Raw genomic sequence first — 11,721 nt, forward strand, 5'->3', positions numbered from 1 at the left:
AACCAACTCAGAGAAGCATCTCCTGAATACTATCTCTCCTGGACTACAGCTCCCAGAATTCATCACTGACTCTGATTGCTCCACCACCTGTTCCTCATCAATCGATTCCTATAATGACTGAACGTGAACTTGAAACCAATGTGAAGTCTTGATCTGCTCCGGCAATCATTCAGAGCAATTCCCATGTTTTCTCTGTTCTGGTTTCGGTTTCTGATTCTGTGTTTTCCTTTTGTGATTGTTTGCTGCCTGCCCTGACCTTCTGCTTGTCTTACCGTTTCTGATTTCTGCCTGCTCTTCGATATTGTGTTTACTTGCCCTGACCTTGCCTGTATGACTACGAGTTTGTCTTTATTAAAAGCTGCAAATGGATCATCCGCCTTATGACTCTTCGTTACAGAAGACTTTGCCACCGAACGATCCAGCAGCGGTCTATCAACTCGCAGCTCAGCTCTCCGATCAAGCGCAGCAGCCTGAGGAATGACACCAGTAGCAAATCATCGCACGAGACAGGCGATTCCGCTGGCGCCTCTGCTTGTACTGTGGGGAATTCGGACATAGGCTGTCGGCTTGTCCCATCAGACCACCTAACAAGCGTAACACTCCGAATAGCCGGAACCTCTCCCTTCCTCGATCACAGAACTGTGCTCAGATTAATGTACACCTCAAGGTGCGAGGAATAAAAATTAGCCTGGCTGCGCTCATCGACTCAGGTGCACCCGGGAACTTTTTGTCAGAGGAGTTTGTGCAGGTCCATGACGTACCGGTAACCCATTGTGCGCCCCCTGTGGCCATGGAGGGTATTGACGGCCAGCCGCTCGGAGAAGGGAGCATCACGCGTATGACAAGGGACCTCAGCCTACAAGTAGGGTAGCATCATCATGAGCAGATCCGCTTCCACATCATCCACTCTCCCGGCACACCTTCATTCTAGGGCTACCATGGCTCAAGCTCCACAACCCAGTCATCTCCTGGCCTGAGCTATGAATTTTGAGCTGGGGCAGCGCATGCACCCAGCACCACCACTCCACAGAGAGGCTGCTCCAGCTTGCCTGAGTGAGTACCAGGACCTCGCAGAAGCATTCAGCAAAACCAAAGCAACCGAGGTACCACCACACCACACCTGTGACTGCGCCATCGAGCTCCTGCCGGGTGCCACACCACCCCGGGGGAGAATCTTCCCTCTGTCACAACCAGAGTCGGCAGCCATGAAGGAGTACATTGAGGAGGAGTTTAAGAAGGGGTTCATCTGGGCCTCTGTGTCCCCAGCATCGTCAGGCTTTTTCTTCGTGAAGAAGAAGGACGGGGGTCTATGGCCATGTATCGACTACAGAGCCTTAAACAACATCTCGGTGAAGTTCCGGTACCCTCTTCCGCTTGTCCCCTCAGCCCTGAAACTACTCCGCCGTGCGTGGTACTTCACCAAGCTAGATCTCAGTAGTGCCTACAACCTCATCCGCATTAGAGAGGGAGACGAATGGAAAACCACCTTCTTGACCCAGTCCAGCCACTAACCCGTCCTGTCTCAGCACCGGGGGCCGGCCAACAAAGTGTTCCCATGCATGTACTTCTCCTGCAAGTTATCTCCCACGGAGCACAATTACAACGTGGGATACCGTGAGCTGTTAGCTATGAAAGCAGCATTTGAAGAGAGCACTGGCTGGAGGGCGCACAACATCTGTTCACAGTCTTGACCAGACACAGAAACCTGGAATATCTCCGTGCTGCCAAGTGCATGAACCCCCATCATGTCCTTCACGCGCTTTCAGTTCTCCGTGACCTACCGTACAGGAAGCAAGAATGCTAAAGCTGATGCACTGTCACGTGTGCACCGAGAGCTAGACTTGGAGGCACCGCCTGAACCCATCATCCCCGAGACCCAGATCCTTGCTCCGATCCAGTGGGACGTCCTGACAGAGATCTCCCAGGCCAACGTGCAGACGCCGCCACCTACCGAGTGTCCTCCAGAAAGAATCTACGTGCCCGAGAACCTGCGTACCACTCTCCTAGAGCTCCTACATACCAGCCCTAGCTCCGGCCACCCCGGCATCACAGGGACAATCCAGCTGGCCCAAAACCAGTTCTGGTGGCCATCGTTGTTCAGGGACGTACTGGATTTTGTGCAGGATTTTTCCTAAATGTTTAACAGATTCTATTATTTTCAGTTAGACGTTATATTATTTTTAGATAGATATCATGTCTGGATCAAGAAACTTTTGTAAGGTTGCAGAATGCATTTCTCTGAACAGGAAGGATATTGGTGACAGGGCTGACTGCAGTATAAACATCAGTGCCTTTCTTCCAGTGATATTCAGGTTTTACAGAGTTGCATAAGCTCAGGAAACCTGGCTGTAGTTGCTGTAGAACTGCTGTTGTGAACTGGAAATGGCTGTAGAGGGTGAATGGGGTGTTGGTTCCTGAAAAGATTATTCAGTCAAATGGCCATTGTAATATATGGGGCAGAGTCAGGTCACGCTTCTTACAGTCACATTTGGCTTGCAACTTGATGGCATAATCAGCTGCTGTGTCTTGGCTTTGTCGCAGTTGCAGCAGCTGTTTGTAAACGTATCTCAGCCATCTGAAGCATGTCCAGACCTGGCATCACTGCCCCAGACCAGCCTCCCTGATTAGGAGGAGAATCATAAATCCACACTTTGTTGAGCCCTTGCGGTAAGCCTCAAGCTGGTGAGAAAAGAAGGTGTCATATTGACACAGAAAACCAAGGCACTGGTCTGTTGTGCTAGAAGCTTTTTTCTGAGCTGGTTCAGGCCTGATAGCCGGAGCACCACAGAGGACCTGAACATAAGCAGTGTTTGTAGCTTTTAGGGCCGTATATTATGTCACGTGGCTAGCATTTCACCTTGGTGAGCTACAATGGTTTGCTGCTGAGAAACATCCACTGGATTTCCTGCAGGCAACGTATTCTCTAAAGTTACCACAGAGGCAGGTGGTGTCTATGTTTGGTGTTTTAATGAAAAACCACACAGAGCAAGTGAATCCAACACAGAGGCAAGAGGAAGTCTAATAAACAGGCAGTGAGGCCACAAATACATATGAATAAAGAAACAAAACAAGGTGGTACAAAGGCAGAGAACAAGATGATGGCTCAGTAAACCATAAACACTAACAGTACTTGAACCAGGATGTGCTCAGTACTTGGTGAGGGCTTCCTCTTGCCGGCAGGAATGGGTGTAGCAGCTGATACTATTATCATTATAATGTTATAGAGTGTTATACACCGAGTTCACTGTTATAAAGCAATGTTATAGAGTGTTATACACCGAGTTCACTGTTATAAAGCAATGTTATAGAGTGTTATACACCGAGATTTTTTTATCAGAACTCCTTCCGACTGTTCAAACTGTCATTGACATAACTACAAAAAAAATTAAAGAGGAAATCAACACATGTATTATAAATATTATTATATTTGTTATTTATAATACATTACATTTATTTATTTAATTTTTAGTAGTTATTATTAAATTCCTTTTTCTTTCTTTCTTTTTTTTTAAATTCTGCTGCTGATAAAGGTTGCGTATTTAAAAAAAAAATTTAGCGACGCACACATTTACATTCTTTATGTTTTTTCTTTATAAGTTCATTTTTTAAATTTATTTTGTTTCTCTTTCACTTTCCTGAATCTGTTGTTTCTCATCAACCACTAAGTAAAAAGACCGGGAGGCTTTAACATTGATTTATATTTACTGTTTGTGTGTGTGTGTGTGTGTGTGTAACCCTTAGAGTGACAACAGCTGTATTGAGGAGTTTGACAGTAAATAGTGTGTTAATTAAACCAGAGAATAAAGATTACAGCTGGAAAATACGCGAACATTTAGATTAAATTAAAAGGCGTTTATTTTAAAAAGAAGAAGAAAAAACTCACCGCAGAAAAGTAGGATAAGTAACGCCATCCTCCAGTCAGTAGAACCCTCTGTCTGTGTGTGTGTGTGTGTGTGTGTGTGTGTGTGTGTGTGTGTGTGTGTGTGTGTGTAAAGAGACATGAAAAGGTATGAAAAGGAAGTGAAATTCTCACTACAGCTCTGCGCTGAAAACTTTAACTGATTTTAAATATGACTTCAAAATAATTACACTCTCTCTGTCTCACATCCACAAACACTCTAATGTGTGTTATAGTGTGCTGTTGTGTGTGTGTTTGTTTGTGTTCTAGAAAAAATATGAAAATATAATAATACAAGAATACAAGACTTCATTTTTTGTTTTTTCGGTTCAGGAAGTGTAACCGTCTGGGGGAGAGGGAGAGGCACGTGCACACACACCCCCACACACACACACACACAAGCGCACACACACACGCGCACACACCCACACACACACACACACGCGCACACACCCACACACACACCCACACACACAAGCGCACACACACGCGCACACACCCACACACACACAAGCGCACACACACACGCGCACACACCCACACACACACACACACACACACACACACAAGCGCACACACGCACACACACACACACACAAGCACACACACACACACGCGCACACACCCACACACACACCCACACACACAAGCGCACACACACGCGCACACACCCACACACACACAAGCGCACACACACACGCGCACACACCCACACACCCACACACACACACACACACAAGCGCACACACGCACACACACACACACACACAAGCACACACACACACACAAACACACTCACACACACACACAAGCACACACACAAGCACACACACACACAAGCGCACACACACACACACAAGCACACACACACACACACACACACAAGCACACACACACACACACACACAAGCACACACACACACACAAGCACACACACACACACAAGCACACACACACACACACACACACACACACAAGCGCACACACACACACAAGCGCACACACACACACACACACACACACACACACACACACACACACACACACACAAGCGCACACACAAACACACAAGCACACACACACACACACACACACACAAGCACACACACACACACACACACAAGCACACACACACACACACACACACACAAGCGCACACACACACACAAGCACACACACACACACACACACACACACACACACACACACACACACACACACACATAATATGAAAGTTAAGTAGCAGGATTCAGACCCAAGACAACATCTGCATGGAAATTCAGATCTGTGTTTAGACTATAAAGATCAGACCAGCCCTCAGTTTAGAGAAAAGTAATTTCCTTTAATTTCCTTAGAGAAAGATGGAGAAAAAATGTATTACATCACAGTGTGATGATCTGGAAGTAGAAAGTGTGCTGAAGATAAATTCTTTCTCTTTGTATTCTCACTGTCTACAATACTGATAGTCCCACACCTGTAATAAAAATACCATAAAGTGAACATGAACCTGAATGAAACTCACCCAACACTAACCCTGAACCCTTGCTGACCCCAACTTAACATATTAGTGCAGTGGTTTTGAGCACTGAGTTGTGTGTGTGTGTGTATTTGTGTCTCTGTGTGTGGGTGTATGTATGTTAGTAGGAAGTTGTGGTAATAAATGGGTGTGTGTTTCCTAAATCAGATACACTCGATGTGCACACATTTCTACACACATTGATATACACTTACACAGTCGACCTTGCTGTTTAATTTCCATCACATCCCTCCACTGACATCTCCCCTCCCCCACACACATATATAGAGGTGCAAACACATTAACACATTTGCACATGCCACATAATTTCCATCAAAACCCTCGCAGACACTCGAGCACACACACACAGTGAAAAAGAGCAGAAAAAACATTCACATGAAGCAATTTCCGTTTTTCTCTCAGCCCTTTACGCCTTTACTCAGAAACTTCATGCTTTTTTCTCTGAAGTGAGATTTTCTCAAACTGAAACCTGATGAGTTTACAGAGCTGCCACCCAAACATTACCTCTAGAGCTTACACCCTAGCCAACATCTAGCTCTCCCCAAACATCTGGAATGTTTATTATTATTATTATTATAGTTGAAATATATATATAACAGATTAATATTGTCTATACAGACTGTAAACACTATTAGGTGTTACTTGAAGTTCTCACACTAGGGTGTGTACTGACTGCTACAGTTCTCACATTAGGGTGTGTACTGACTGCTACAGCTGTGTGTGTATGTGTGTGTAAAAACAGGGACATATACCACATCTCATATTAAAGATTTAAATTAAATAATTAAACATAAATGTAACGTAATTATAGCTTTACATTACTTCTATGCATTGCCGTGTTATTGAGTGTGTGGTTGATTTTATTGTCATAAACAATTAAGTCGACATGAACACACACAAAACTGAGAAAAACACTGTGTACATACTATATAACGTATAACACCTCAAAAACAACCAATCTAATCATTCTAGACTGAACACACACACACACACACACACACACACATTTCATATCATTTGGCACTTTTATGTCAAAACAAAGATCTGTACAGTTTTTATAGCAGATGTCCTCCATGTTGTATTTTGTTCTGTCCTTCACAGAGAACCAGAGTCAGTAATTCTGTTAATAAAATACTAACGTGAACACTTACACAGAGGGACATCTGTTAGAGTTAGGGATAATGTTAAAATTACATAGTCACAATTTCCTAAATCTTATTGTTATGTTTCAGAAATGAACATAACACAATAACACATCAGCACATGTAAAAATCCAATAAAGGGTTTATAAAGTTAAACACACACAGGATCAGTCCTGAAACCTCTGCAGCATCTCACAGGTCTTCTTGTTCAAAACATCCTGAATTTTCTTCACCCTGCGTTCAGAAGTGGGTCTCACGTAGCTTTCGGGCAGTACCACAGCCATGCCTTCCTGCACTTCACCCATCACCAGCAGGGGGCTTTCTTCCAGCATAGTGATGTTGGGACACGGGCAGCTCCAGTCCATGCGGACCAGCGTGACTTCCAGATATCGGGCTTTGAACTTCTTCAAGCCCATTTTCTCATCCCACAGAACCTGCTCCAGACTAAAGCGAGCAATTCCAGAGTTCAGGTCCTCGATTAGCTCTGTGAGACGACCAACGATCACAAAGTCACTACGGCATAGACTCTGCACCAGCCTGCCCTTAGGCCTACAGCTCCTGCATGGTCGTGAGCTCTGACGAGGGCAGCTCGCCTGGCATTCTGCCTTGGAGCGGAAGTTGTTGCTGTTCCCACGGCAGCCTCCATAGACAAAGGCCTGGCACAGCCTTGTAACAGCATTGTAGGCCCAGCGGGGCTCCCAGTTCCTGCAGGGGCCTTGGACCGCTGGAAGGTTGCACAGGGCCACCTCCTCCCTCTCACAGGATGTTCGACAATCCTCATACGTCTCAAATCTGTTTCTCCCATGCAGACACCCTCCATGTGTGAAAGGCTGGCAGGATCCAAGCATGGCATTGTAATGCCAATCCACATGGCTCTCACCACACTCTCCCTCTTCAACACTCGCCAAGCAGTCAGATGGAGAAAATGGCTGCTCAGGAATGTCTGTCCCTGTTTCAGGGTCATCAAAGGCATCATGTTCATTTCGACGAACTACTGAAAGAGGGTAATCAGCATGCAGAACGCCGGCCGAATTGCGAGCAACACAGGTGTATATTCCTGTGTCAAGCACCTGAGCATTGTACACGACAAGCTGTCCGATGTTTGTGATTACAACATTACCATACATCTGATCTGGCCGCATGACCCGATGCTCTGACTGTTTCTCCCAGGTGATGTCTGGCTTCGGATGTCCGGTAACATCACAGTGAAAGTTGACAGTTCCACCCAGGTAAACAATCCGGTGCTGGGGGTTAGAGTAGAGAGTAGGAGGGAAAGGGGCAGAGGAAGTGGGTGTGGGTGGGACTGTGGTGTCTGATGTGCTGGGGCTTGCAAACAGGTGATATCGGCACGTGACCATGGTGAGTGTCACACCCTGAACACACGCCTCGGCATCCATGTAACAGCGGTTGAAATATGTCAAGCCGTCAGAGGCACAGGTGAAGCTGGGCTCGCTCTCACAACGATCCTGACACTTACACACCGGATGACCCGCCCACAACACACACTCTGCCCCCTGCTGGCTGCACAGAAAGCCATTACAGCTGGCCCCACCCATATTTGACATATTTGTACCTGGTTGGCCATCAGGGGCAGCAGGGGACAGAGAGGAATCATCTGAGAAACGAGACGCCACACAGCTGAGCAGACCACAAACATTTGTGCAACATTTTTCAAAGATAGCACAGTCCTGTAACAGACACACACACACACACACACACACACACACACATACACACACACACATTAGTATTTTCAATATTCTATGTACTGCAAATAATAAAAAACAGGATTTATTTGTGTATGTGTGTGTGTTCATTATTCTGTCATCTGATTTCAGGAAGACCTCACTACATATTTACACTCAGCTACATGCCTGATCATCTCTAGAGTCTGCAAACACACATTGTGTGTGTGTGTGTGTGTGTGTGTGTGTGTGAGTGTGAGAGAGAGAGAGAGAGAGAGAGAGAGAGAGAGAGAGAGAGAGAGAGAGAGAGAGAGATGATGTGGAAATGTGATGAAGTGGATTTATGACATGCCCCCTAGTGTTTTATTTCTGGTTTTCTACAGAGGTGTACACAGCTTACACTCTTACTCATGTCACTGAGATGAGTTAGTTCCTGTGTCAGTTCTGTTACAGCAGCTATAGACAGTTATTACATATTTTTTATGAAGTTAAAAAAACACAGCGCTGAAACTCTGAAGTTAAACACAGCGCTCACACTGATCTACATCTGTCAGTAACCTGGAGTAAAGACTATCAATAGAACATCTGTGAAGGATCTTATGTATAAAACAATAATGTAGTAACACCAGGGAAGAAATCTTTTAGCCAATTAAACACACACACACACACACACACACACACACACACACACACACACACACACACACACACACACACACACACAGCAGTGTTACTGAAACATAACGGTTAGTGAGTGATTAGCGCCCTCTAGTGAACTACGGTGTGTTACTGCATTACAGTGGACTAACGACGGTACAGAAGGACTTGAGGTTATAACACTGTATTCATTTTAATATTATAACCAGAAATACATCAAATATATTTCACCACATTCTAATGAATAATTCATCACCTTTTAATGAATTAATTTAAGGCTTTTCCCATGTAGATGTATTGGTCGTTATCATTAATGAGTGAGTAAACTGGTCACCTGGTCGCTGCTGCACTCCCTCTCGCACGTGCTCTGCGCGTCCACCCACAGGTGCGGGTTCAGGGTGTTGGGACAAACCCCATCATGCTGCACGCTGCCGGCAGTGAGACCCGATAAAGGGAGGAGGAGGAGGAGGAGGAGGAAGTGGCAGCGACAAACACGCACGACCGTACAACTGCTCACATAAGTCATCACAAAATAAAATACATAAACAAACCTCATTGGTTAAACCTAAAAACTCACGCACGTGCTAGAACAAACAGTGCCACATCCGACGGTCACACGCACGTGCATTCACGCGCGTTCGTGTGTGTGAGAGTGTGCGTGTGTGCGTGTGTGTGCGTGCGTGCGTGCGTGCGTGTGTGTGTGTGTGTGTGTGTGTGTGTGTGTGTGTGTGTGTGTGTGTGTGTGTGTGTGTGTGTTGTTTTAACCCCTCTTTGTTAGTCCTCGTGTCCGGTTTGTTACAGACCATCACAGAGCTCACGTGCGTGTGAAAGCTACCAGCTAAAAATAAATAACTCTGAGATCAAAGACAGCGCGCTCTTAAAGTATTGTGTTTTTACTGAATGTGTTTCCTGGTAAACTATGATTTAAATTTAAATACACTGACACAAATGCACACAAAGCTCACCCTATAGAAACTGTGTCTGTTCCCCGAGCAGTGAGATCAAAAAGTAAATTCACGAGAAAATCTCGAATTAATCTTACTGTAATTAGACCAGAAATATGCCAAGAAACTAAAACAGTTCCTAAAGTTTGGGCTCCTGAACATTAGGTCACCCAAAGCACTTATTGTAAATGACATCATCTCAGACAAAAGTCTTACTGCACTCTGTCTTACTGACACTGGGGTTAAACCTAATGACTACATCAGTCTAAATGAGTCTACACCAGGGGTCGGCAACCTTAAACACTCAGAGAGCCATTAGGAGCCGTTTCCCACCGAAAAAATACCACAGGGAGCCACAAAACCCTTGTGACATCTAAAATGAAGATAACACGGCATATATCGTTTTTTACCTTTATGGAAAGTATATAAAAAACTGTAGTGTGTTGCATTTATGAAATCAATTAACTGCTACAGATTAAACACAATTTTATTTCTGCAGGCAAACAAAAATATTTTGAACAGTTTGAACTAACCTTAAGTAACAAGACGCTGGGTTGAAGGTTACTTTCAAATAAAATGTTTAATATATAATTGAGTCCTTCGTATTCATGACCAGGGCTCTCAAGATTTGAAGACAGGCAAGCATGACATCTCCAACCCCTCGCTTTTTTTCATTGGATGTTGCGTTAAATCTTTCCCAGATAGTGCTATTTTCTGATTGGCTGTTGTGTAGCCTCTTTTTTGATTGGCTGATAAGTGTCAAGCTCGACTAAGAACTGAGACACACTTGATTCCTGCCCGGTTCCACAGAGACAGCAGTGCGGACTGATACGTTTTGGGCGCTGCGGCTTATTAAATATATGATAGTTTTTCTGCGTGAGAATATGATGTGCGGTCGGAGAGCGTGAGAAAAGACCGAAATGTATGACTGTCACTCTCAATGCGTGACACTTGACCGCCATGCATGACATCAAAAATGTAACTTGCCGGCTGCAGCAAACCAAAACTGCGCCTGCTTCTGTGTGGCAGTTATGACGCATATTTTGAGCGACCAAAAAAAATAAAAAATTAAACACGGTTTATTTTAATGTTACAAGAGCGCCATGATCTTTTTAAAAAACTAACTAACAAAAATAAAAATTTAAATTAAATATTTATTTTCCAAATCTATAGGGAGCCGCAGGAGAGGGATGAAAGAGCCACTTGCGGCTCCGGAGCCGCGGGTTGCCGACCCCTGGTCTACACCAGCAGGATATATCTATAAGCATGAGCCTCGTCAGACTGGTGGTGGAGGTGGTGGATGTGGTGTTGTCACTATCTCTAGTGATCTCCTCACTGTTACCCAGAGAACACAGTATAGATTTAATTATTTTGAAGTGCTCGTCCTTAATGTTACACTATCGCACATGCACACAAAAAAATCCACGATGTCTCTTGCTCTAGCGACCGTGTACAGACCCACAGGGCCCCAGACCCCCAGGGCCCTATGCTGATTTTCTTACAGAGTTTGCAGATTTTCTCTCAGACCTATTGGTTAACTTTGACAAAGCATTAATTGTAGGAGACTTTAACATTAACGTTGACGACACAAACAACGCTTTAGGACTCACATTTATGGACTTACTAAACTCACTTGGGCTCAAACAAAACATCACTAGAGCTACACACCACCTTAATCACACACTAGATTTAATAATATCACACAGAATAGATGTCACTGATATAGATATCATACCTCAAAGTGATGACATCACAGACCATTACCTCATAATGTACACACTACCTATAGAACAGACTAACTGTGTCTCACCACGTTATCGACTCGGTAGAACCATTATTCTGACCACCAAAGACAGAT

General features: G+C 44.7%; 2 protein-coding genes across 2 annotated transcripts in view; both read right to left on the minus strand.

The window, feature by feature from the left end:
• LOC113636962 (integrin alpha-X-like) overlaps positions 1 to 4,114 on the minus strand; it is a 33,730-nt gene extending 29,616 nt beyond the window's left edge. The window contains exon 1 of the mRNA XM_027137325.2: positions 3,884 to 4,114. Coding sequence (XP_026993126.2) covers positions 3,884 to 4,001 — 118 coding nt within the window. The 5' untranslated portion in view covers positions 4,002 to 4,114. The remainder of the gene's footprint in view (positions 1 to 3,883) is intronic.
• A 2,160-nt stretch (positions 4,115 to 6,274) lies between these two features.
• On the minus strand, positions 6,275 to 9,817 carry wfikkn1 (WAP, follistatin/kazal, immunoglobulin, kunitz and netrin domain containing 1). Its single transcript, XM_027137359.2, has 2 exons — positions 9,254 to 9,817; positions 6,275 to 8,265 (listed from the first exon to the last, which is right to left on the minus strand). Exons 1-2 carry the CDS (start codon positions 9,473 to 9,475, stop codon positions 6,745 to 6,747), a joined length of 1,743 nt encoding a protein of 580 aa, XP_026993160.2. The 5' UTR covers positions 9,476 to 9,817; the 3' UTR covers positions 6,275 to 6,744.
• Between the last annotated feature and the right edge of the window lie 1,904 nt (positions 9,818 to 11,721).

Source organism: Tachysurus fulvidraco, chromosome 18 (genome assembly GCF_022655615.1).
Source record: "Tachysurus fulvidraco isolate hzauxx_2018 chromosome 18, HZAU_PFXX_2.0, whole genome shotgun sequence".
Lineage (NCBI taxonomy): Eukaryota > Metazoa > Chordata > Actinopteri > Siluriformes > Bagridae > Tachysurus > Tachysurus fulvidraco.